Source organism: Balaenoptera musculus, chromosome 18 (assembly GCF_009873245.2).
Source record: "Balaenoptera musculus isolate JJ_BM4_2016_0621 chromosome 18, mBalMus1.pri.v3, whole genome shotgun sequence".
NCBI classification, from domain to species: Eukaryota; Metazoa; Chordata; class Mammalia; order Artiodactyla; family Balaenopteridae; genus Balaenoptera; species Balaenoptera musculus.
In genome coordinates, this window is record NC_045802.1 from 3,038,273 (window position 1) to 3,065,769 (window position 27,497).

At 49.0% G+C, this 27,497-nt stretch overlaps 1 protein-coding gene across 9 annotated transcripts in view; it reads right to left on the bottom strand.

Moving 5' to 3' along the window:
* SPATA13 (spermatogenesis associated 13) overlaps positions 1-27,497 on the bottom strand; it is a 216,867-nt gene that overhangs the window by 31,183 nt on the left and 158,187 nt on the right. For 8 of the 9 annotated variants that reach the window (XM_036831292.1, XM_036831296.1, XM_036831295.1 and 5 more), the window contains 2 exons: positions 17,755-18,120; positions 15,948-16,092 (listed from right to left, as the gene is read on the bottom strand). The exons of the other annotated variant lie outside the window; for it this stretch is intronic. In XM_036831292.1, the coding sequence (XP_036687187.1) occupies positions 15,948-16,092; positions 17,755-18,120 (511 nt within the window). The remainder of the gene's footprint in view (positions 1-15,947; positions 16,093-17,754; positions 18,121-27,497) is intronic. 9 annotated transcript variants of the gene reach the window in all.

A 27,497-nucleotide genomic window follows, 5' to 3' on the forward strand; every position in this document is an offset into this window, starting at 1 on the left:
TCTGATACTGGGCAGAAAGATCACCAGCACTGGATATCTACTCAGCAACAAACATTTCCCAGCTGTTGCTGCCTCACCAAACTGCAGCCTCCCTGCTTGGTTCAGAGATGTCCTTAACCTGGGAAGATTCTAGAACTTCCCCTCTTTTCTGGGCTTGGGTAAGGCCCCATTACCAAGAGCTACAGGACAGGCACAGGGCGGCAGGCGGCCCCAAGGACAGTCATGCTCTTCTCCAGCCCAGCACTACTGCCAATTTCAGAAAATGAGCTCAAGGCTGGGTGCACATCAGAACCGAGGAAGCCCCTGCCCTCGGCTGGACTGAGCCCCAGCCCAGACCCCCACCTGAGCAACAACCCCCCAGAATCAAGAGGAACACAGCGAGGGTTCTGAGTACACTCCCTCGCTGTCCCCGTTGCTGATACAGGGCTGCAGCTCCCAAAGCTGCGGGGGGGGGGGGGCATTTCTGAACAGGAAGTAATCAGCTACATTTGCCATCAGTTACTCAGACCCACGTTCCCTTGTCTATTAGCATAAATAATGGAGTATCCAGAGGGATGCCTTTATTCTAAATGGATTAAAGACAAACATTAGTACTAATCTACAGGTCACAGTTATGCCATTTTCCAGAGAAACATAAGAAAACGCCACCAGAGACAGTCAACGCAACACATAACGTTTTCGAGCACATACTGACGTAGAACCGTAGACCCCGTTTCGGTAAGCTGCCTGCCCGAGTATGGCTAAGGTAGGCTCCATTTAGGCCTTCCTGAAATATCGTTCAGCAGCCAGACTCCTGGACGCAGAAGGCAGGCCCCGTCACTTAGACACACAGGAAATGGAGCAGGGGGAACATGAGCAAGCCGTGGAGAACCAAAGGCAGAGGATGAAGAGGTGTGTCTTCAAAGCTATTGCTCTTTCACCCGAGGTACCGTGTGCCTATCCACCCTAACTGATGGAAGATGTGCTCTCAACGCCTTAGTGAGCCCTGCCATCCACCCCACCCCATGCCCCCCACTCCAAAACCGCCCCAAACAAGATAGTGGTCCTGGGCTCTGACTACAACTTTTAGACTAATTCAGAAACAGATACAAAATTGTCCTTTAAATGATAAGGTGCCATCTCTACGTTAAGACGGAGGCCTTTCCTGTCTTCTGTAAACAACCATGTGGGGTTTCCATCCTTCAAGGCCTGGGACACATTTCACTTCTTTTCTGTATTTATTTGTCTTTGGATCCTTAGGATATGGTTCAAACATAACAAGAGCAAAACAAGATAATGGATGAATTTCACTTTTTTCTTTGTTGTAATCAAAGGCAATTATTAGGGTGTGGACTTAAAAACTGACACATGGGTAAACTTCTGTGCACATAAATGAAATAACTTTGTGCTCTGTTCCTGCAAAAGCACAGTGCCTGGGAGACAGCAAGTGGAATGGAGCAATGTGGGCTTTGGGGTCTGTCTGATCTGCTTTGATCGCTGGTTTCACTGTCTAGGACTTAGATCTCGATTAGAGAGCGAGTAAAAAGCATGGCATGTTTTTAAGCCTCAGATTCCGTCCGCAAGACCAGTGACACGAGCGGAGGCTGGGTGCTTGGTGGTGGTTTGCTCCAAGTTCAGTTCTCTTGCTCTCCTTCCCCTGACTTTTAATGTTTTCTTTTCCTTTTTTTAAAAAAAAAATTTATTTTATTGACGTATAGTTGATTTACAACGTTGTGTTAGTTTCAGGTGTATGGCAAAGTGATTCAATTGTACATGTATATATAAATATTTTCTTTTTCATATTCTTTTCCATTGCGGTTTATTATAGGATACTGAATATAATTCCCTGCTCTTTTCCTTTTAAAAAATCCAATTTCTGAGACTTGGCATTAGACACATGATATTCTGAAAACTTTTTTAACTCTGTAGTTTAGAATGATTGGAACAAATACACGTCTTAGAACCGAGAAGCTTTTAAATGTTAGAAGATGAGAATTTCAAGAGTTTGCTGGAAAAACGTTAAAGAAACGTTATGATGTTTTTCTGAGACAGGAACTAGAACGCTGTGTTCCTTTAAAAAAAAAAACCAACTCTTGATTCTGGGCACTGATAAGGCTGAGACAGCAGCTAAGTGCTGCTGAAGCCCACACACCTCTCAGACGTGCAGGCCTGCGGTCTAAGGCCCTGGTGTCTGTATCTGCAGGGCCTGTGCCTGCAGATGGAACCCTTTCCTGGCTCTAAATCGGTCTGACCGAGGAGTCCACGTGGTCTCATGGCGTGGTCAGCAGGGAGAGATTTTAGTCAGGACGGTGTTAGGAGGCAGGAAGACACCCGCCTAAAGACAAGAGAACAGAATCATCTTGTTTCACAAATAAATACACCCAGTGCCCGCCATCACGGGCAGGAGAGCGTGAAGCGGACTGGAGATGGGAGAGCTCCAGACCCGACGCACGTGCACACCTGACCATCAGGGCTCGACGTGACCGACACTTCAACCAGCCTCCCGAGAGCTCCGCTACAATCACCCTCCACAGGTCCTGAGCAAGGATGATCCAACTAAATATTTTCTCTCTGATTCATCACTGAAAGAAAACTTTGGAAAAGCAGATGCAGAAAGAGCTCATCCAAACAATAAGAGATCAGACAAGGTTTGGTTAAAATAATCTCAAGGCATCACACACACCCCTCAACACCTGCCATTCCTTTTCTTTTCTTCTTTCCTTTTAACAAAAAGTTGAGAGGCGTCTCTGGGTGATACGCTGGAAAATCTTTGGTAAGGCCTGAAATTCTGGATCAAGAGAGTCAACAGAAAACATTTGAGTTACCTTCTTTTTTCCTATAACCTGAGTGTTTGCATTTTAGATCAGTTTAACCTATATTTGGATAATAATTAAACAGAATATTGCTCTGTATAGACTCCTGGTGCCCTAGGGCCTTAGCGATTAGATCAAGTGACTTGTCAAAGGTTGAACTGCTTGTTAGCACAGTTGAGTTAGGAACTCAGAACTCTGGTTGCAGACGCAGGTCACCACTCACCACTATCCTTGTCGCTAGAACAATTCGTGCTTCTCTTTAGGTCTTTGTAATAATTTACTGCACACCTACTGTGTACCAGGTCACTCTCACCCATCTGTGGGATGGACAACAGTAATATTTCCTATTACAGAGGAGGACACTAAGACTTTGAGGTTAAATAACTTGCCAAGGTCACATGGCTAGTCAGTAGAGGACTGGGACGTCACTGTTTTTTTGACCCAAAGGCTGGTTCATAAGAAAATTAACTTTCATAACAATTATTAGAATAGAACAACGCCAGAATAACAAATTAGAAGTAGGATCAACGACAACAAAAAACTAAGGCAAAGGGAAGAAACCTATATTCTTTGTCTTGACCAAGTAAAAACTAAAATTAAAGTCTTAATAAAGTTATTAACTTCACTGCAAGACTTTAAAAAAAATATGCTTCAGTAATTTCTTACAATGTATTTAATTTAAAAACATCAGAGTTGAAATGGCATAAACCCTTATGATTAAACTGCCCCCAGTTCCTTCATGTTGGGGTATTAGAACAGAATGCTAGATCAAGGAATGGAACTTTCTGGTGTATATTTAACAGACTATTTCCTTCAAAAATATTTAGTACAAATGAACATTGACACAGTCAATTAACGAGCTTTCAGATACGGTAATATAAAGCCAAAATAGTTTTTTTAATATGATAGCAAAACAGTTTTTAATTAGCTCTAGCACCTATGGGAAATTTTCAGCTATCAAATCAGAAAACCAACACCAATAAACAGAATAGATAAAATCCCCCCACACTCACACATGAGGTCTGGACTCCCCGCACAATCTTGCAGACACCCTCCCGCATCCTGGCTCTGCCCTCTCACTGAACTGAAACCGCTTTTCTCAAAACCCACAAGTTCCTAATTGCTGCTGGAGCCATGCGTATGGTTCAGAGCATCCGACTTGACCCTGGGCACAGGTGACATCGTAACCACCACCTCCCTGGAGCCCAGCATCCTTGGACATCTGGACACCACTCACCTATCTGGCCACTCCTTTTCTTTTTTTTTTTAAATTTATTTATGTATTTATTTATTTTTGGCTGTGTTGGGTCTTCGTTTCTGTGCGAGGGCTTTCTCCAGTTGCGGCCAGCGGGGGCCACTCTTCATCGCGGTGCGCGGGCCTCTCACTATCGCGGCCTCTCTTGTTGCGGAGCACAGGCTCCAGACGCGCAGGCTCGGTAATTGTGGCTCACGGGCCTAGTTGCTCCGCGGCATGTGGGATCTTCCCAGACCAGGGCTCGAACCCGTGTCCCCTGCATTGGCAGGCAGAATCTTAACCACTGCGCCACCAGGGAAGCCCCTCCTTTTCTTTTTTTTTTTTTTTTTTTTAAAAAACAGAGTCACAGATTGATTGATTGATTGATTTAATTTTTGGCTGCATTGGGTCTTCGTTGCTGTGCACAGCTTTCTCTAGATGCGGTGAGCAGAGGCTACTTTGATGAGGTGCGCGGGCTTCTCCTTGCGGCGGCTTCTCTTTGTTGTGGAGCATGGCCTCTAGGTGCACGGGCTATAGTAGTTGTGGCACACGGGGGCTCAGCAGTTGTGGCGCACAGGCTTAGTTGCTCCGCAGCATGTGGGATCTTCCTGGACCAGGGCTCGAACCCGTGTCCCCTGCATTGGCAGGCGGATTCTTAACCACTGCGCCACCAGGGAAGCCCCACTCTTTTTCTATCTTCTTTGTGGATTCCTTTCTTTACTGGCTCCCAAATGCTGACCCTCTTCTCACTCCACACACACCGTGGATGGTACCCCTCCCTGAATCAGCTTTGAGAACAACCATCACTTGCTGTTGACTCCCCAGTTTCCCCTCTAGCCTGGGCCACCTTCTCATGAGACCCTCATGGTGAAGGCCAGGGGATAAGATCTCCACCTAGCTGTCCCACCTGCACCTCCAACTTCAATGCCTGGAATGGACCCAAGCCCCCCACTCATGTGCTTTTCTCCTATGCTCCCCCCATCACCGGGCCACCGGGGTGTCTGCCCCCCAAACATCCGGACAATTGTTCGACCTCCACATCTTCGTTTTTCCAGGAGAACCGTCGTGTTCCTAGTTCAGGGCTCTGCCCACTGACTGTCTCCTCTGTCCCCAGGCAGGTCCACAATCTAGCCAGTGACATCACCAAAATGCAAACCTGACCATCGCACTCCACTTAAAACCCTTCTGCGGCTCCTGCTGCCCCCAGGATAAAGTCTGACCCCCTTCACAGGAGGCCCTGAATGGGCAGGCTCTGTCCGACCTCTGGTAGTCTGATCCTTCGTCTGGACCCGCCTCTCAACCCTGCCCCTCAGCTCATCTCGCTACAGCCTCAGGGGCCGCTTGCAAGGCCCTCCCACCAGGTAGTCCGGCTGCCTGAAAGGCCCAAGTCAAAAACATGACACACACATCATGCCCAGAACACCTCAACTTCAACGTACAAAGGTGCAGCTGATTCACCTCTGTTATCATCGAGGACCAGAGGTCTCCCCCTGTGATCACGGGACAGGAATTCTGCATGTCACACCCATGATGCGTCAACTATGATCGCCAGTTCTGGATGCTTTAAAGTAATGACCAGAAGCATTCTGAGTACAGATTCCCTGATTTTTCCATGTTTTACAGCTCTCAATTTTTATCTGACTGAAAATAAGTTTTTAGCAATTCACCTTGATTAAGCCTCTTCAAAGTGTTTAGTTTTCATAAATATGAATCTCTTTTGAGTCTCATATTTACATTTCATTTGTTTACGGAGCTGAACTTCTTCCGTGACTACAGTAATGACTACAGCTGCCAGAGCTAGCTTGGAGCCATGCCCTTGACTCCCAAGAAGGACACAACTCCACCCATGAGAGTGGCATAGAGGGCGCCGCCCCCCCAAGCGAGCCCTGGGCAGGCGCAGGCCTTGTCCGCACCAAGGACACTTCCATCTGATGAGCGCATGGCTGGGTTAAGAAAGTTTCTGAGGGTGACCCAAACCTGGGTTTCTCAAGTTTCTCTCCTCTGGCTCCTACACTCCGCACATGCTGCTCCCCTGACATCTGGGACCCTTTGCTGCCAGGGCTTCAATGCTTGCACCTGGACAAACCTCTCCTCCAGCAAGAAAATACAAAGAAACTTTACGGGACTAAAAATAACTGCATGCACACGCAGTTGGTACAAATTATGGACAAAAAGATACAAAAGACTGAAAAAACTCAGCTGCCGCTTTTGAAGAGCCTGGAGCAATGGCAGGGTACCGCGCATGCCCCCTGCACTGAACACCACCTAAGCGGTGGGCAAACTGCCTAAGCCACCCCTCCAGCCCGACCCCTGGACACACCTCTACCCTCAGCCCATATAAGGAACCAGCTCGCCCCCCGCCCCTCGAGGAATGAGAGAGCAAGGGAAACTGTTACGTGTTCTCAATCCCCCCTGCTGCAGCAGGGGCCTCAGTAAAGCCCTGCCTGGATTTCTCATCTGGCCTTTAACCAATTTCTACTGATTAAGGAGGCCAAGAACCCTGGTCAGTATCACCCCCAGCCTGGAGTACACCTTCTCCCAACAACACACTTCATCTAACTCCAGCTCAGCCCTCAAGTCTCAGCTTTGACGTCATTTTCTGGGGAAAGCCTGGGGACTCCCCAGACGGGATTTGCCTGCTCCGCGGCTACACTCACCTCCTTTGCTGTTGCAGTGGCTTTCCGGGTCTGGACACCAGCCGGGAGGTTCCATGGGCCCAGTCTCGGCTTCCTGGGGGCAGCAGCCTCCACAACGTGCCTCACTTATCAGAGGGCTCATACTGCTATATACATACGTGTTACACAACAGCAGGTGTATGTGTCCAGTGGGTCAATACAAATGAGGTGTCTCCTAACCCAAGAGCATATTGAAAGCTCAAGTCAGAAAGGCTTCGGCGCACCTTGGACGCGTCCTGAAATGCCACTGTTTGACTATGTCCTAATGGCACGTCCTACATCATTTCCTAATGATATTAAGATTATCAACTTCATAATGAGGTTGGATAAACTGGCCTTTACAACCAATACTAGTTCCTAAACGCGGGAAAGTAAATAGGCACATACGTAAGGAAATCTCTCCGTGTCTGAGAAAATACATCTCTGCACAAAACCAAACGGAGGGCCTGGAAGGTGCGGGGGGGGAAGGACATCCCGAGTGATGACCTCAGTTGCCCTTTCAAACTACTGGGCTTTAAAGACACTGCACCGTCCTGACACACGCCTTTTCCCCGGAGACAAACCAACCTGAAAGCTGTGTGGGAACCTTCACCAGAGGAAAGCCAGGCCGGCGTGCGGGCGGCGCGGGGGCAGCGGGCGGCAGTTGCCGGAGGCGCGCGTGCAGCCCCACCCCCACCCCGCGTGCAGGACCCCGTGTGCAGCCCCGCGCGCAGGACCCCACGGATAGCCCCCCCCCCCGCGTGCAGGACCCCGTATGCAGCCCCGCGCGCAGGACCCCAGGCCCTCCTGCGCCGCGGACGTGCGGACGGGGGGCGCGGCCGTGGTTCAGGAGGAGCCCCCAGACTCGGGCTGCTCCCCCCGGGGCCCCGGCGGAAGGCAGCGCCCGTGCGGGGCTCGGGAGTTTACGGGTCCACCCCAGAGAGGTCGCCGGGCTCATGATGGGCTAAGTGGGACCGGCCCGGACCCCCCACGGGAGCTCCTGCCAGGCCTTTCCGCGGACACGGACGGAGGAAGCAGGAACCCACTCGGGGGGACACCTGCCATCCCCTTTCAGACCTGGACGCGTCTCTAAAACGGGCCTCAGTGTGTTCTCGGCGAAAGGAAAAATGCAGCATGCTGGATTTCTCGTCATTAAGTACATTAGTTTGGAAATTTCTAAGTTATCCAATTCCCCACCCTTATCTCTAAATTTATATTCTCGTGGTAGACCCTGATCAGTAGCAGTGCGGTCTGTAGCATTGTTTTCGTGCTTCCTCACTGACGGCAGAACTAGAAATTTCTAAACCTCAGAGTAGGTTTTCAAAATAGCTCCTCCCCCCACCAACACTGGCCAGACCGATGTGCTTCACACCTAGGCGGCCACTTGTGTAATTTGGGTCATTCTTTTATAGAACAAGATATTATTCATATACATCATGCCCTTAAGGACTGGATTTTTTGGTTGTTTCCTAACGAAAATATAATGTACACAGGTGGTTATGAGTTAGAGTTTTACAACGCCATGGGTGACGGCTTAAATGATGACATCATTCTGCTGCAGATCCAGCAATGCTGGCCCAGGTCACTGGAGGGCTACACTGGTTTAACATGATCCTCTTTCCTAGCGTGCAAAGTGACTATATTCATAAGAAATTAAGATGTGAAAAAAAAAATCAAATCAAGCAATCATTTGAGTAATTTTGAAATTTTTTTTTTTAATTCTATTTTTTGGCCGTGCCACGTGGCATGTGGGATCCTAGTTCCCCGACCAGGGATTGAACCCACGCCCCCGGAATTGGAAGCGCGGAGTCTTAACCACCGGACCGCCAGGGAAGTCTTTTTTTAATTTTATTTTTTTGGCCGCTCCACACGGCATGTGGGACGAAATATTTTAAACAGCCATAAAAAGTCCATCAAGTCAACTCATGTTGGTGTCTCCCCAGAAAGTCATATTCTCTATTTTTTATAATAAGTTTTCATTGGACCTAATCTTGCCATTTTCTTTCCTCTGTTGTCTGGCATTATTACAAAATACTCTTAATACTTTTTGGTTGAGTGAAAGCCTTATTGAAAATGTAACAAATATATTTTTAAATGGCATACCCAAATCTACTGGTTCAGTGGCATGCTGTATTCCTTTGCTTGTGACCCTTTAAGATTCCATCCAGCTAAGGAAACTGGATGTCGTTCTTTCTGGGAGACAGTTAAGACAATCACTTCGTTTACATCACAGGAGAGAACTAATCTGAACTCGATGCGTGGGAGGGGTAGAAAGGGAAGCATGAGTAGACCTGAAAATAAGAATTCTGAAGGGCGATCAAATCTGACATGGCAGGAACGGAAATAAGTACGGGAAAATCAGGCTGTGACGGAATAAGCTGCCTTGGATGTAAGAGAAAACATAAAGGCAGCTCCCTAGGAGAACGTCAGCACTGCACAGGCACACTTGCTCAGACCCAAGGAAGAGCAAGGGGCACAAACACTATCGCCAACAAAGCCATGGGGTTTTTATAGGCTGGCACCCTCCCAGCCGTGAACTTGAGGAAAGCACTTCTGAGTGCCACTGTGATTCACGGTGGAATTCTATTATTCCAACACCACACCCGTGCAGCGGGTAAGCGTGACCAAGGATTGCTCCATGTAAGCTCTCCTCAGAGACATATGGGCCAGGGAGGAGGTGAGACAATGAGCTCTAACAAAGCCAGAGAGAAGTAACTGGTTCTGGAAAAGAGCCCAGCACCGTGCCGCAAAGTACTGAGAAGGAGGACCTCACTTTCACCTAAAAGGATTCGGTCTTCATTTCTTAAGAAAAACTAAACTGCTAATGTTCACATTTCTACATTTTAAGAAAATGTTAGTTGTGGGCACTTCTGGGATTTGGAGATTTTGAGAACACTTGACCAGGGCAAAGGAAACATCCTTTTCATTATTTTTAAAAGCTTTTATTCTACGAAATTGCAAACAAACATGAAAGTAGAGAAATTATATGATGAACCCAGAAGGATCAATATTTTACCAATTTTTCCCAACTAGTTCCCAACAATTTTGGGGCTTAAAGCAAATCTCCCATGTATCATTTCGTGCAACAAATACTAGTATGTACCCAAATGAATAAGGACTTAAAATAACTATACTATCATTATCCCAATGAACAAAATTAACAATAATTCCTTTTCTGAATACTGATTCCATGTGAAAATGTCCCCCCTTGTCTCAAATGACCCTTTTTACAGCCGGTTGGTTGGTATCAGAATCCAAACAAGGTTCACACACACTGCATTTACTAAACATAATTCAGATCAAACCGAATCTGTCCACCTGGGCGGCACGTACCAGGGATTTTGCATTCAACACGTGGGCTCCTGAGGCGGGGTTGCCACTCCAGCACATTGGTGGGATGGGAACCGGGACCCGGTGCTGCCCACTCGTAAGGCAGCTGAGAGGCCAGCTCTCGGAAGATGAAGAAGAAGGGGTGCGAAGTCTGGGGACAGAAACGCTGGAGCTGGTGTCAGGTCCTCACCCTCCCCTGGGCTTACCTCCCAAACCAGATGACGGACGTGGCAGCTACATTATAATCAACCTGCTGCTAATCTCCCTGGGCCCAGGGAGCCAGCGGGAAAGGCTTCTATTTCAAGGAGTCCAGGACCCCATGGAGGTGGGATGTCCACCTGGGAAAGTGGGCGTGGCTTCTGCCCTAGGCAGCAGGGCCTGCTCGGTCACTGGGACGGTCTGACCCACCAGATCTCCGGCTGCGCTTCACTTATACAGGGTCCCTGGGGGACAAAACTGATGAGGGCCTCCATGAAGGTACTGCTTGACTCGTGTAGCGGGAAATGGCCAACTCTGGTCAGCAGAGGGCGCACCTGAGTCACCACCACAGGGAATCGAGGGACCTCACTCAACTCCCAGATCTAAGTGGGTTCCAGACTCAGGGCCTCCTCAAGGAGCAGAAGCCAGGGGACCTTGGGGTCGGGGGTCCCATTACTGCAACTCTTCCTTCGAGCCCTCCCGTCACTTCCCTGGTGCCCCCGGAAACGGAAGTTCCCCAGCAGTAAAATCTAAGCGATACTCTGGCCTCAGTGAGGGGTCAGCCTGTGTGGATTCACGGTCAGAGCAAATGGCTTGTCTGAGGAGCCACTGGGGGAGCTTGGAGAGAACAAAATGGGTTAATGGACGGCTTTGGGGAAAGAGTGTGATTGGATACGTCAGAATACACTCAAAGCATGGGAAATCATCTGTCCCACAGGAATCCCACTGCAAACGAGGCTGTTTGACAACCGTGTGACATTATGTCCCACGAGGCAAATGTCCATCTTTGTTCCTGGTCGTCTTGATGCTGACTCAGTGGGTTAAAAAAATAAAATGGCTCTGGTGGCAACCACAGATGCCAAGCCTGGGCTAAACCACAGGGTGTCCCCTCAACAAAGTTAATGATACGGTTCCTTGAAGGACCCAGACGACTACTTGTGGGGAGTTGATTACAGTGGACCCTTTCCATAATAGAGGGGTAGATGGTTTGTCCTTACTGGAAGAGACACTTATTCTAGATTCAGATTTGCCTGCCTTACCTATCAGGCCCCTGCTGGAATCTCCCCGGAGAGAGGGTGATGTTCACTATAGCCCAGAAACGAAGAGGTCAACACAGGGGTTTGGGATCACTTAATAATACATTGACAAAGTATTTTATTTCCATCCGGTAACTCAGCTCTGTCAAAACTGAATTTCTTCCCCCAAGAGAGAAGGTACTTCCACCAGAGCCCCCAGCCCTGGCCCCGCGGACCTCAGAGCCAAGGACTCGCCTTTTAAACTGTCCTCGGTGCTCTGGAAAATGAGCGCCCAGGGAACACATGGGTGTCTTTTGTGGTCGCCGCCACCATCATTTCCCAACTGACCAACGCAATAACCTTCCAATCAGCCTCCTTCCTCTGCCTCCTCTCCCCAGACAGCCTTCCTCTCTGAAGCCCAGCTGGCAACGGCTTCCCCGTTTCACTCGGAACAACCCCGACTCCTTCTTGAGACCTGCGACGCCCCTTCTATCCAGCTTCTCTCTAACCTCCAGGTCTGCACCGTCTCCTCCCATTGTTGATTCCCGAGCTCCAGGTGCCCCGGCCTTCTCGCTGAACCTCAGGCACACCAAGTTCCTGCCTGCTTTGGGCATCTGGTGCTCCTCCGCTGGACCTCTCCTCTCTCAGATCTTCCAGGTCTCGGCTCCAACGTCACCTCCTTAGGGACATGAGGACGCCCTCCGCCACTCCCCACTCCTCCTCCGCCTCGTCCAGCTTCACCTTCTCCAGAACGATCATTAGTGCCTGAGTTAATGCTACTACCCACTTACTGAATCTGTTAAATGCTGGAAGGTAAATGCTTTGTGATGCTTTGTTCTCTGCTTTTCTCCAAATGGTGAAAGTGGTGCCTGGCTCAGAGCGGATGCTCCACTTTTTTTTTTTTTTTTGTAGACTGACTGATTTTTGACTAAGAGAGGGGAATACAGGAGACATGGTGACTCTAAACAAGCAGGACCACTACCAGCTGAGAGCCTGGAGTGAAGGCTTGGAGCACCTCAGCTGGCAAAGACCAGCACAGGCAGGGCTCGGGGCAGAGGCTCCGGGGCAAACAAAGGGGGTCAAGTCGGGCAGAGTCAGGAGTAGCACGTGTGCCTCGCAACCAGAGGCAGAGGAGAGAAGCGTCCTGTCCTGGTATCAGGTGTGTATGTACACACAATATTTATGTATTTTCTATTTCCTTTCCTCCACCTCTTTCCACTAGGGAAGGGTGTGTTGCTTGGACTTACTTCTGGGCATAAACACTGACGAGGCTTTGCAGTGGGGCTGGAGCACAGATGGAGGTACTCAGAGGCCCTGGACTTGGGAGACGTTTGCAGTGACTGGTGAGCCTCCGGGTTGTTTCCCTCCACGGAAGGAGTGAGAGGGTTTTAATTAGACGTGGAATAGGTGCGTCATTGTTAAAACGATGTTCTTGTAAAAACGAATACCCTCTACCTGCTTTATCTTTCTTTACGGTGTGCCACCTGCCATGTTACAGTCCCTTGTTAATTTATCATCCCCGCACTAGAATGTGTGTGAGGTAAAGGGCTTTGCTGTGCTCATGGATGTCACCTGGCATATGGCAGGTCCTCAACAGACACTGAATGAATGAATGAACAAATGGGGCGTCTGTCCAGAATCTACTCCTACTTCCAACACCACTTCGATTTCCTTTGGGGGAACGACCTCCCCTCCATCGTGGTCAGGGAATCCATGCACCTGCCTCCTTGTACCGAAGACAAGGGGTCCATCCCTGGAGGACCCCATCCTCCACTCTGTCCCAGTGCCCCCAGGTGGTGGACACGTCACCTGAGCTGGGGAGTTGAACCCCATCCTGGGACTTTGCCTCTTGAGTGACTTAAGAGGCAAAGACGGACAGACTGTGCCTTCCTCGGCTCCTTGCATGTGGCTCCTCGACTCCCGGGAGCCACCCTGACTGCCACCCACTTCCTAGACAGGTTCCCAGCCACACCATCAATTCTGGGAACACCTGACACCCTTCCCAGACGTTCTCTCTTGCTCCAACTAGATAGAGCTGGTTTTTGTTGCTTCTCAACAAAAGAACACTAAACTCAAAACAAAACAAAACACAGAAGGTGCAGAAATAAGCTGTTTGTATGAGTACAGGGTTGGAAGAAAGACCATCTATATTCCTACCCGCCTAACTACACTATTTTCACTTTTGCGTATTTTGCAAAGGTAAACCTTTGACCACACGTGTACACGCCATATACGGCTGCAATCATGGTATGTTATGGGTTGAATTGTGTTCCCCCTGCGCCAAAGGATGCTAAAATTCTAACCCCCAGTACCAGTGACTGTGGTCTTATTTGGAAATAAGGTCTCAGTAGATGATCAAGCTGAGATGCGATCATTAAGGTGGGCCCTGATTCAACAGGACGCTATGTGAAGATGAAGGCAGAGATAAGGGAGATGCATCCAGGTGCCGAGGCACAGGGGACCCAAGGCCGCCAGGAGAGAGGCCGGCAGAGGGTCCCCCTCACCCTGCTTCCAGCCTCTAGAACTGAGACAATTCATTCCTGCTGTTTAAGGCACCTGGTTTGTGGTACTTTGTGACGGCAGCCCTAGCAAACGAATACAACATTATTTCCCTTTTTCTCACTTTAATATTACATCGGTCATTTTCCACGTTGTTACGGGCTTTCCCTAATGATGCTGTAAACTGTCTGCAAGTGGTCGCCCATATGACACTGCCCTATCCCACTGAAAGTGGACATTTCCATTGTTTCAACTTTTTTTCCATCGCAAGTAACGTTTTGAAGGCATCGTGTGCTCGCAGCCTTTTCTCTCCTTTTGAACAACTTTCTCGAAACGCATCACCAGACGCTGACGACTGGGCTGGAGAGAAGCAACTGCTGTGCAGAAGGATGATGGTGCATCTGTCTCCCAGGGTCCCCAGGGCAGTGGGTTTTGAATCTGGAGTGGAATGAACGTTGCCTATGTAAAGGGAAGGAAGGGGAATCTGTTTGGGCAGAGCGAGTGAGACAGCCGGGCGGTGAGTGAGCGCCGGAGGAGACGTGAGAGGAGCAGACCGTGGCGGGCAGGCGGCAGAGAGCCTGCAAACGCGCTTAAGGGGCTGGGACTCCATTCCAGTGACGCCGGGGAAAGTTCACAGGGAAACAGCAGTAAGAACTGAACAGGAACCCTGACCAGCGTGGGCGGAAGCCTGGCCTGAGGAGGTGGCGGGGGAGCCGGAGGGGCAGGGGCCCCGGGATGAGAGGGAGTGCGATCCCAGGGGCCCCACCTGCTCGGCCGAGAGGACCACACAAGCAAGAGATGCTCGAAAACTCCCTCGGCCTCCAGCTGCCCCCCGGTTCCTCTCTCCTTTTCACCCTGTCTGACGAGAGTCCAGCCTGGATTCCTCCTGAGGCAGAAGCCAGGCGGCACCACGTGGAGGACAGACATTCCCTCACCCTCGCCGTTCACGACTCCCTGACCGCCCAGCGCCGGGCGCGGCCCTCCCAGGACACCCTCTGCCACCATTTCTGGGTCACAATCCATCAGCGACCTTCTCGTCACCATCTCCATCGTCTAGTCACCTCCTCCATCCTCTTCAGGGGGAGGATGAGTGGAGCCTCACCCCGCCTGTTCCCTTTCTCTTCTCCACCCTCTGTGGTCCCCCCTCCACTCCCTCTCCCTGAAATGTAAAGTGGCACCGAGTGACGCCCTCGGCCTCCTTCAAGTCTCTGGAAAGAACTCCTTAAATCCCACCCCTTCTCGCGGCTCGGCTCCGGTCACCACCGTCACGTGGAGGTCGTGCCCGCTGGCCGGTGGGCGGCAGCGCGGCCCAGAACCCAGGCGTCCGAGCGCCCCGTGCGTCACTCACGCTCACCGCACGACGCTCCTTTTCAACGGTAAGACAGCAAACCCGGCAACCGAAGGTCTGGTCACTGGCAGTCTGCTGGGTCTCTTTAGAGCCAGCACAGTCCAGTGGTTAAAAACATGGGCCTGGAGTGAAAATTCTATCTGACTGTAGATTCACGTCCCTTCTCTGCCACATCCTGGGTGGTTCACCTATTTGCACTTGGGGTTCCTGGTCTGTAAAAGGAGGGTAACAACAGCATCCGCCAGAGCATGGAGTTCGCACGGTCAGACGAACTAACCAGCAGAGCACATGGGGCGGTGTCCGCCCCACGGTAAGCGCCGTCCTATTCCTGCCCCGTGCACCCGGCCAGGCCCCTGTCCAGCCAGCGGGCTGGCTCGGACGTCAGCGTGCTCTCTCAGGAACCTGAATCATTCCATAAATTCAGGTCAGCACGTATTTACCGGGTAAGAACTAAGGTAGCATATGAACAACTCTATTAGATAAAAAAACTCTTCCGTGCTGCTCAAACAGTACTGGTGAATCTCAAACACCCAGAAAGAGCTTTGAAAGTCAGGTTAAGACAAATGCTCCCCGGGAGCCCATTCACTGTCAGGAGCTCATTCCTCCACAATAGGAACTCGGTCCCCAGACCTTCTCAAGGTCAGGGTCACCGTGATGGCTCAGAGCCCACAGGGCACCCTCCCTGGACAGGGGGCGATACGCCGGCCCCTGCAGGGGCAGCTCCAGACAGCCGGTGAGTCCTCCCCACCCCGGGCCCAGGGCAGGCGGACGGGGCGCAGCGGCCCGGGCTCCTGCGTTGAATGGAGACCGCCCGGTGGAGGACTCCACCCCCACCTCCGGGAGCGGACCAGGGAGGCCCGCGCCAGCGAGACTCACTGTTGGATGCTCTCATGAGCCGCCGGCGTCCCACGCGGTCCAGCCCGATGGGGGTGCTCTGGGAGAAGGCGCACGGCCGCAGCCGGGCCGACACCGCGCGGTAGGGCGGCACCTGGTGCGCGGGCACGGGCGGCCGGGCAGCCGGCTGCAAAGGAAAGGAGAGGCGGTGAGAAGGGGCAGGAAGTAGGGGCCCCGTGAGCTCAGCATCCTCACCTCGAGGCCCCGATCACAGCCCCGGCCCGGGCTGCACAAGCTCAAGGACGACCTTCCTCTAACCGGAAACTCCAGTGCCGACCCCTCAGGGCATCACGTTTTGGCCACCTGCCAGGACACACCCTCGGGGGACACTCAGGAAAGGCCAGCGTGGAGCAGGGGAAGCCGGGGGAGGAAGTGGTGCCCCCCCTCCGCCCGGCAACCCCCAGGGAAGCAGAGACAACGCCAGCACCCGCGGCCCCCGCCCTACACCCACCCGCAGGCAGGGACCAGCGTTTGCGGAGCACGGCTCTCGTTCACCTGAACTAACAGGGCAGTGGAGGCTTGTCTAAGAGGACAGTTGGTTTTCCACAAATTTAGAATCAGCTGTATGCCCTTGTGACCTTCCATATGAATTGTCCCTACAACTACACTCAAGGCCAAGTCAGTCCCTGCTTTCCGTAGGTTTTCTCAGGATTTTTCTACCCAGTTCCCTAAATGAGCTTATTAGAGTGCACAAAATTATCTTACTCCATTTCTTTTGGACGCTCTGAAGTGAAAAAAATGTCTGTAATGCTTTAGATCTCCCCTAGGCTGTGTTTCAAGTTAAAATAGATTACAGTTTGCTTTCGTTCAGAATTATTTCTTGTGAGCAGAGCCGCCTTCCAGAATTATTTCCTAGCATGCAGACCATCTTAACACAACAAAAAGTCTGAGGTATTCTTCAACATAATTTGTTTTTTACCTTAAGAATTCAGTTTAGTTCAATTAAGCAAGAGGTTTTTGGGTATTTGCTATAAATAAGCATTGTGCTGGGCTTATAGGGAGAATGTAAACATAAAATCCAATACCAATATAGAATTGCCCTTTTAAGAGAATTTATGGGCTATCTGTGATATCAACTAGCAAATTAAAAAAAAAATGAAACTGGCACTTAGTCATGTATGGTTCTGTGAACCCTGGACCATGGCTGGGGTATGAGTCTCACCAAATAACAGAGACTCCTTCGGAACAGGGCCTTTATTTAAATGTTTTGTAGCTTCAAAGGGTTCTCTGGGTAATTGATAAACACTTGTTGAATTACTAAAGTATACTAAGGGAATAATAGTAAGATTTTAATCTATTGTCAAAACAGTTACTGCTGCAACTGATGTGTAAAGAGTAAGAAAAGCTGTAACTGATGTGTAGAGTAAGAAAATGGTAGAAAAAATTATTTTCTCATCTCTAGAAAAAAATTGGTTTATTTTCTTCGTATCTTTACATTTTAAGGATAAGCGACACTTTCTCTTTCCAGATTTCTTCTTTCAGGAAGCTCACTAAATATGCAAGGCTACTTTCCCCAGAAGATTCAGAACAAACAGCAAACCAGCTTCCCGTATTATTCAAGATCCCAGAAAGACAGAGGATTAGTAAGAGACATCCATATGTCAGTGGGTTAGTTCTAATTCATGCATGTTTTCAAAGTCAGGAAGAAAGGCTGTGAGCAGATGACGTCATCCTCGAGGCAGAGAGAAGAAAGGAAAGCGTTAAGTATCCTGGTAAGTTTGCAGCCAGAGGACAGAGGCCAGGCGGCTGGAGGGCTAAGTGGCTTTGGTGGCAGCGTGCCCGGGCTTACTTGGGGCAGAATGGCCTCCCCCTCCTCCGCCTGGCTGCTCCCATAGAAGCCGACCCCGCCGATCACGGAGATGGGGCGTCTTCTCGGCGCCCCCCGGGGGCAGCCCCCAGCAGGGGTCTGGTCTGCAGGGTCGATGGGGGCCCCGTTGGGCTGGTGGTCACCGTCCTCAGTGTCCTCTTTCTGGGGGTCTACGGCGATCGAGTCTTCAGGGATGGACAGACTTAGGCTGACCGGCTGGCCGTAGTCAGAGAGTGGTCGGGGCCTCGGCCTCCTCCCGGGTGCGCATCTCCTCCTGGGGACCCTCTGAGCCTCCGGCCTCTCTTCCTCTGGTGCGGAGGTCCGCCTCCAGGACCCCTCGGTCACAACCTTTTCAAATGCGAACAAGTTAGGTGAGGGCGACTTCCAGGAGGGTAAAGAAAAGGTACGAGCCAGACATCCCCGACCCCTCCCCAGCCCCCCAAGTTGTCTGCGTACCAGAAAGATGTGAGACGTGGATGAGAAGAAGCAAACCCGTCTTTAATCGGAGGCTGAATTAAAACCCTAATTTCATTAGTGATGTTTGGTGACCCATGATGAGCCATGATACAAGATACTAAGAAAATCAGCACCACGGTGAGTTAATAAAAATGACTTTTAACTACAGCGGGTGTCTCCCCAAATATACATAACAACAGGCGGGGTAACGCAGGCCCGTAGGAGAAATGGCCCTAAGGCTGCACTGTGCAACCTGAGGCACCTTCTCTCAGCTACGTTCACAGACAGAAGGTGCTTCGAGAGGATGGAGTCTGGGCTGCTCAGCACGATACTCACGCCTGGGGACTCAGTCTGCTGGGGCGAGCACTGAACTAGGGGCTCCAAGGACGAGATCAGCCGACTAACCGGCCGTGTGCGCTGGGACTAGTCACCACTAACCTGTCAGGAGCTCAGATTCCAGACTAGACAATCCCACAGCTGGAGAGTCTGCAGCCCTGAAGTCGGCAAGACTTTCTAAGTTTTCAAGTAACTTTTTCAGAGGCAAGGCAACGCACTAGGAAAAAGACCACGAGGTGTGGAAACGGGCGACTTCTGTGTGACTCCGGCTGGGCCCCCAGCTGGCTCTGTAGGCCCAGGCAAGGTGCCTCAGGTCTGCAGGCCTGCCTCTGCCCCGTCCCCTCCCGGGTCCTGGGAGGATGAGCCGTGAGCACGGTGAGCCAGAGGGCCGCCCACATCGGCCCTGGGGGATCGCTGCTCGTAAAACACTGTGCCAGGGAACAACCGTCCCAGGCCTCAGCCCACCCGGAGAGGAGCTCTCCCTCCGCGGATCCTCCAGGTCTGGGCTCAGGAGAGGCCGCTGCGGGCTCTGTGGGAGGGAGGGGGTTAGCGGAGCGTGCAGGCGCAGGCGCAGGCGCAGTCCCGCGAGCCCCGTGCCCTCCGCTCCTGCATCCCGAGACGTTCCGTAACGACCAAGTGAAAGCAGGACACAGCCCAGCCCGGGGAGGGCTGGGCTAACCAGGCAAGTCACGTGACTGCAGGGCAGGCAGAGCGGGCCACGCTGGCCGAGTGCCCAGCGGGGCGGATGTCCCGCTGCAGCCCTGCCCTGAGCACTGGCCCAAGGACTCTGGGCTCTCGCCAGTCAGTGGCAACTGAGACCAGAAATGCAGGTCCCGTATTTCCAAGCTGAGACCCGGGGAAGCGAGGTGACTTGCCCAGGGCCACGCAGCCAGCTAGCGGCAACAGAGACACCAGGTATGGGCCTTGTAACCTCTGTCCCCACTAAGCCACGACACTTCCCAGGTAGCAAGTCACCTCTGCCAGAGAGACAGAGGGCTCTAGCAAACACCACTCCCTTGCTACCTGCCAATTCGATTCTTACAGCTTGGACCACTATCTTTAATTCAAGTCACCAGGGATGGGGTCCAGAATACACCACTGTAGCATAAACACCATTTTGAGTGGAAGGCACTTAAGAATAGGATTTTCTTCTGCGTGAAAGCAGAGCTCAGTTGTCGTAAGTCCCCTCCCTTGGGACGGGATTCTCTTTCTTCCAGCCAGGGAAGAATGACTCTTGTCACTGAGGAGAAGCCCTCACCGAAAGAGACACAGGCACAAAACTATCCTGTCTCCCAGCTGTTCACCTACAGGCCCCTTATCTTTCCTAAAAGTCACTTGTTTTCCCGCAAGTGCCTTTCTCCACCTCCTTTCCCCTATTAAGATGTTCTGTAAGCTCCTAGTGCTAACCACTTCCTGGGTCACATTTTCCTGTGAACTCCCACTTACTCACATGAATAAAAATCTGTCTTTTGTCAGTTTAATTCGCACATCTCCAGAAAAGAATGTATAAGAGGGTGTATTAAAACATTTTCCTCTGACACCGTGGGAAAATATGAGAGTAATCATGGAAAAGTTAATATTGTTTTTTTGCAGTACATACATATAAAAAACAGGCTATTATGGATTATTTAACTCAATTACTAAATCAAACGGCACAGACAACTTAAGCACACAGTGAGAATAAACCCATTTATATCATCACCCAGTGATAAAAAGGTTTGGAAACAACATGCTAGAAAAACAGTACAACAAAATTGCAGGCAATAAAGTGGTCACAAATCTATGTGCAGTTGTTGTTTTTGTTGGTGGTGGTGGGGTTTTGTGGGTGTTTTTTTTTTTTTTTTTTGCACGTATGCAACTTGCAGCCTGCTTTCCTCATTGATGCCAAAAAAAAAAAAAAAAAAGAGACAGAGAGAAAGAGACATGGGTTTAGGAAAGCCAGCAGTTGTCTTAGTTCTCAGGTAACAAATCCTTCTGAGAGCAAACAGGCTCCAGGAAGTGATGGGGGCGGGTAAAGGGAGGCGTGCAGAGGGCAGGAAATGAGACACTGATTGCGTAAACCCTCATGCCCACAGGGCAGCACGAGGAGAACCAACTGTGATTCTCGTGTGATACATCAGCACCGTACAGCCTCACGCGAGACCTGAAAGGAGAAAGCATGCCTTCTGAGTGGTACCGAATGTCCCAGGAGGTGCAGAAATTAGTTAATAGAATCATAATATATAAAACTGAAATGTCCATTTTATTCAAAGCAAAAGTACAGAGGGAGGGACAGAGGGATGGGGGGAAATCCCTCAGATTTAAGCTCACATTCAAACAGTGAGGCTTTGCCAGAAGACAGGTACATTCAAATAAAACAAATGTGAACTTTCCTGCAAATTCTAAAGCTGAATCTTCTTTTAGCAAACATTATGTGCTTCTGAAATACACCCTTGGTTCGTCCCGGGGAACACAGCTTGAGTGCGACTCTTCCCGGAAATACAAACACCCAGCAAAGGACGCTCCGCACCCAACGAGCCAGGACCTACCCCAGACTCTGCTACAGGCAGTGGCCCCAGACGCTCTGAAGGGACAGCAGGTGACCACATCCATGCCCTCCAAGAGTTTCTTCCTGCTTTAAAAACACCCTCATTGGGTGTAAGTGGCTGGGCTGGAGCTCTGTTGGTCCAGGTTCTCCTCGCAGCCCAGCAGCCCAGCGCAGACCCACCCGGGACCAATTCACACCCAAGTCACCAACGTCTGTGAACAGACCTGTCCGTGGCCTCGTTAATTTGTGCTTCCCAGCATAGTTTTCAAATACTTTCCCTAGTTGGGGGGCGGTTTGCATTTTTTTCTTCTATGCAAGTTCCCTCCTTTACATTACAAAAGTAAAAGCCAAAATAGATCTCATTACCTCTGCTTAGACACTTCAAAACATATTTTGAAACCACAGTGAAAAGTGAATCGTTAACCTGAGGGAAAAACCCTGATCCCACACACGTCCCTTCAGAACCCCGTCTAACATGAGTCTCCAGGGCCGACAGCAAGAGCTGGGGTTGAACTGTGTCCCCTGAAGATCTACTGGGAGTCCTCACCCCCATACCTGTGAATTTGACCATAGTGGCAGGTACGGAGTCTGTAGGTGCAGTGGAGTTAAGATGAGGTCATACTAGTAGATGAGCCCTAATCCAATGGCTGGTGTCCCTAGAAGAAGAGGGAAATTTGGACACAGAGACAAGGGGAAGAAAGACGTGAGGCCCGAGGCAGAGATCAGAGCCACGCACCAGTGAGCCGAGGCCCCGCAGGGAACCCTGAGGCTGGAAGAGGCAGGGGTCCACCTCTTGGGCTTACAGGGGTGGAGCCCTGCCTACCCAGCCATGACTGCAGACATCTGGCCTCCGCAGCCACGACGATAAATGTCAGCTGTCTTACCCCCCGTGGTAACTTGTTACAGTAGCTCCAGGGAAGCAGCACAGCAAGGTAACTCAGAAGAAAATATTACAGGCAAGCATATTCAGACTGTGTGAAGATTAAAAAATAAAATAAACTAGAGCAAGGAGACTTTCCTCTGGATGAGCCAGAGGTACTGTGAAGATGCAGATGAATACAAAGAGCAAAGTCAGGTTTTCACAGGTTGTCAGGGTCCTGGGTTCCACAGGGGACCCAGCACAGGCACCGGGGCTGGAGGGGGAAGGAAAAGCATCTTGACAATGAACGTGGCAGACTGTGGAACAAGGGTAATGACAGCTGTGACTCTGGAACACCTGTGACCTGCTGGAACCACACCAGGCGCGTCACCGTATTTAATCTTCACAACCACCCTACGAGGTAGGGGCCACATTTTACTGATCAGGACACTAGGGCTACAATAAATAAAATTCCCTGCTCACATTACTAGAGCCAGAAAGGGGAGGGGCCCATTTTATACCCCAGTCTGTCTGATTTCAAAATTTCTGTCTTTTCTGCTCAGCCACCTGCATCCAAGGCATGTACCATTACAGAAGGAAAACAGAACTCTGTAGGTTTTCCAGCCCTTGGCTGTTGAGTGTTTGGAGGGAGCGGAGAGGAGATGGCAGTTATGAGAGGCTCTGATAACTGTGCCTGGGGAACCCACAGACCGCTTCTCAAAATCTCATTTTAAATGCATAAGATAAGATAAAAAGTATATTCCATCAACAGATGGAGGGATAAAGAAGATGTGATAAACACACACACACACACACACACACACACAATGGAATACTATTCAGCAGTAAAAAAAGAATGAAATTCTGCCATTTGCAGCAACATGGATAGACCTAGAGAATATCATACTAAGTGAAGTAAGTCAGACAGAGAAAGACAGATACTGTATGATATCACTTCTATGTGGAATCTCAAAAATAAAACAAAACTAGTGAATAGAACAAAAAGAGACCCGCAGAAAGAACAAACTAGTGGTTACCAGTGGGGGGGAGGGGCAAGATAGGGGGAGGGGATTAAGAGACATAAACTACCATATATAAAATAAATTAGCTGCAAGGATATATTGTACAACACAGGGAATACAGCCAATATTATATAGTAACTATAAATGGAATATAACCTTTGAAAATTGTGAGTCACTATGTTATATACCTGAAATTTATGTACTATTGTACCTCAACTATACCTCAATGAAAAAAATATATACACATTAAACATTTACAGAAAAAAAGACAGATAGTATTATGAATGAAGCTGATTATTTTGAAATGCAATTTTCAAAATATTAAAAGAATCTTGATATAGTAGTATAGGTAATATGAATTAAGAGGACTGGAGATAGGTCTAAAAGCTGTCACACTTTGAAGTACTGTACTGAGGAGTACAAGATATTTTAAGAATATCAGCAAAAACTGTCGTAAGATGTGAAAAAGATCTGTGATTTCCATGGTGATTATATCACAGGTGTTGCTAAAATTGCTCTGGTTTGATGCCTACATTCATAATAGAAGGAAATGCTATCTTTTAGTGAGAAAATAGTGAAAATAATAAAATCCCCACTTCCTGATTTCCACTGATGTAGTCCTTGGATGAACATAAGTTAAAACCTCCTAGTTTAAAATGCTGGAGAGGGTGTGGAGAAAAGGGAACCCTGCTACACTGTTGGTGGGAATGTAATTTGGTGCAACCACTATGGAGAACAGTATGGAGGTTCCTCAGACAACTAAAAATAGATTTATCATATGATCCAGCAATCCCACTCCTGGGCATGTAACCAGACAACTATAATTCAAAAAGATACATGCACCCCTATGTTCATAGCAGCACTATTCACAACAGCCAAGACATGGAAGCAACCTAAATGTCCATCAACAAATGAATGGATAAAGAAGATGTGGTACCTATATACAATGGCATACTACTCAGCCATAAAAAAGAATGAAATAATGCCATTTGCAGCAACATGGATGGACCCAGAGATTATCATACAAAGTGAAGTCAGAAAGAGAAAGACAAATACCATATGATATCACTTATATGTGGAATATAAAATATGACACAAACGAACCTATCTAGGAAACAGAAACAGAATCATGGACATAGAGAACAGACTTGTGGTTGCCATGGGGGAGGGTGGGGAGGGGAGGGATGGAGCGGGAGTTTGGGGTCAGCAGATGCAAACTATTACATATAGAATGGATAAACAACAAGGTCCTACTGTGGAGCACAGGCAACTATATTCAATATCGTGTGATAAACCATAATGGAAAAGAATATTTTAAAAATGTAAATATATGTATGTATAACTGATTCACTTTGCTGTACAACAGAAATTAACACAACATTGTAAATCAACTATACTCCAATAAAAAAGAAAACCTCCTAGTTTACGTAATATCACTTCAGAGTAGCCTGTGGGACCAGTGGTGGGCTCCAACTCCAGAAAATGACATTTTAGACCTTATCTATTATAAAATCAAAATACTAGCATCTCACCGTTTAGATAAATGCTACACATCATTACCTTATTTCCCTTAAGTGAACATGAATGTGTCACAATAAAAAAGCACCTGTGCAGGCCCGTTATATTCGGCTCGGGAGAGTCCCGGGAATGGGGTGTGTTGTCAACACGTGTCCTAGGAATTTAAGTGAGGAGGGAACTCATAAGATCCCAGATCAACTACCACATTTTGAGAAGCTGAAGGCAAGAACAAGGACATATTTACACATTTAGAAAGAGAAAAGTTTGAGCCCTAATACAATTTTTTCCCTTTTTTGGTTACTTTTAAGACCAAAGGGATAATATCTTACATTTACATAAAAGCTATTTTTCCCCCAGTGTTACTGAGATAGAATTGACATACAGCACCGTCTAAGTTCACGGTGTGCAACATAACGACCTGACTCACATATGTTGTGAAATGATCACCACAGCAAGTTTGGTTAACGTCTGTCATCTCATACAGACACAAAAAAAGAAGGAAAAAGAACTTTCTGTTCCCCTGTGAACTTTTAGGGTCACTCTCTTAGCAACTTTCAAACTTACTGAACAGCGGGGTTGACAAGCGTCACCACTGTGTCCACCCCTGGGGCTTATTTATCTTTTAACTAGACATTTGTACCTACAAATCTGAAATTGTCATCAACTTGCTTTCACATCTACCTAGAGTTGTATGTTCACATCAGTCAGGAGGACATTATGCCCCCCATTTTGGAGCTGAGAAGCCAGTCACAGAGCAGGCGATGGGCTGAATGGAGAGAGTTCGGGCACCTCATTTGACGTCATCTCTGCAAGGCCCGGAGACACGAGCCCTCCCTTTGCAGCTGCAGGGAAGAAAAATGCCAACGCGTTTTATGGTTTATGGTGAAAACCCTTTGCAGCAACTTCCCAAAACACTAGACGGCGTGAGGCTGCTCCATCGCGCCCACATCCCTCCACGTGCGGCCCACCTGCCCTGTGACCCCTTCCCCTGCCGGCAGCGAGCACAGCGCTTCTGCCGCCCCCTCCGTCCCCCGCCCCCCGGTCCCGCCCGCAGCCTCTCACCTCCGCTGGCTTCTCTGCTCCCTTCCTGCTCTCTCTTCTCCTCCGAGCCCGAAACTTTCCCTTCACCCATCACACCTGGACCTCAAATAGAATCGGTTTTGTTTCATGTACGGAATCCTACTTGGTTTCTGGTCCTTAGTCTTTAGAACAAGCAGTGCGATAGCCTTTCTCTCTCCGCAGCTGCCTTTTCTCTTCCTGTCCTTAGCGGTAGGAGTTGGGGATCATCCTGGCAGGTGAGTCGCACTGGACACACCTCCCACCACACAGGCTTCCCAACCCAAACCCCGAACTCCTTCAGGGGGTCGTGGATCTTTTCTGACATCACTTAGGTGAGTTAAGGAACAATCAGTGTTGAAGAGGGACTTCTGTAAAAGCGAAAATGCCCAAGGCAGGAGGAGCCCGGAGGGGCAGCCGCTGACTCGGTTCTGAAATAAGTGGCCAAACGCCCTCCGCTTAGCGAACGACCCCCTAAAACCATGCCTGTTCCCTGGCTCAGCTCCACCCGCCACTGGCTTCTCCGGTTCAGGGCCATCTTGGGAGGGGACAGGCATCAACTCGTCTCTCCCCTCCTCAGGCCCCAGGTTTGGACTCAGCCTGGCTCTGGATGGGCCTGAGCAAGAAAGAGATGGGAAAGTAGAACGTACTTTACTGGGTTATTCCTTCCCCAGCTTTTCTACAGGTAAAGCAGCTATGAACGCGGGGTTACATTCTACATTCTTACCACTGTGCTGCAGCTGTGATTTCAGATGCCAGGTTCTAAGCTGTAAGAATCTTTAGTGGCTGTCAGAATTCCAACAGCAAATGAAACGCAAATGGCCAGCCAAAAGCTGCTCTGATTTTTATGGAATGGGATGATACGTGCACCAGTAATTTTGACGTAGCTTTTAAAAATTCGAAAAAAAAAAAGAAGACAGAGAGAAATGCAACGAAACTATTGTAATCTGGAAAGCAGTGGCCTTGTCCCTTGGATTCAGGCCATTTATTTAAAATACATAAGCAATTAATGCTTCTCGTCTCCCTGGAGAGCACAGTGGTGGTAACAGATACTTGAGTTGCCCTAACATGTGGAAAATTGATGATAAAATGTGCTGAAATGAGTTTGTGAGCCTACGGACTTTGTAACTTGTTTGACAGGCAGAATAGGTAACTCATTAAAAATGCAAAATTAACACGCATGCGGACACTTAATTTACTACTGTCCAGTTCTCCGAGCATAAAAAAACCCTTAATAGTAACTATGAAAAATCTGGGCTCTGGAAGTCCCCCCGCCCCTGCCTTTGTAATAATCATTCACAGGAATTCCATTTCTGGGCTTAACTAAAACCCCACCATCCTACCATCTCAGAATCAACAGCAGCACAATGCTAGTTTGACATCCAGGTAGAGAAATGATAAAATTGTAGGTTGTTCTTTTACGTGTGGACTCATGAAAAGTGAAGAGACAGTTTAAAGCCATCATATTATGAAATAAATGCACGTAATGATTCCACCTTAAAACGTATTTTATCTGAAACACATGTTGAAGAATAGAGGTCTACTCAAACTTTTCTTCTTTCAATTAATAAAAAGTATGATTTTGTAAAAATGAACTTGCTTTCCTCTTTAGAAATTGTTTAATGGTTGAGGACAACTGAATATTCCAAATTCAAGAACCATGTTTTGGAGCTGAATATGTCAGAAGCCCACTGTTTTTCTAAACCTTTTTATTTTCTAACATCTTTATTGGAGGATAATTGCTTTACAATGGTGTGTTAGTTGCTGCTGTATAACAAAGTAAGTCAGCTATACATATACATATATCCCCATATCCCCTCCCTCTTGCGTCTCCCTGCCACCCTCCCTATCACACCCCTCTAGGTGGACACAAAGCACCGAGCTGATCTCCCTGTGCTATGCGGCTGTTTCCCACTAGCTAGCTATTTTACATTTGGTAGTGTATATATGT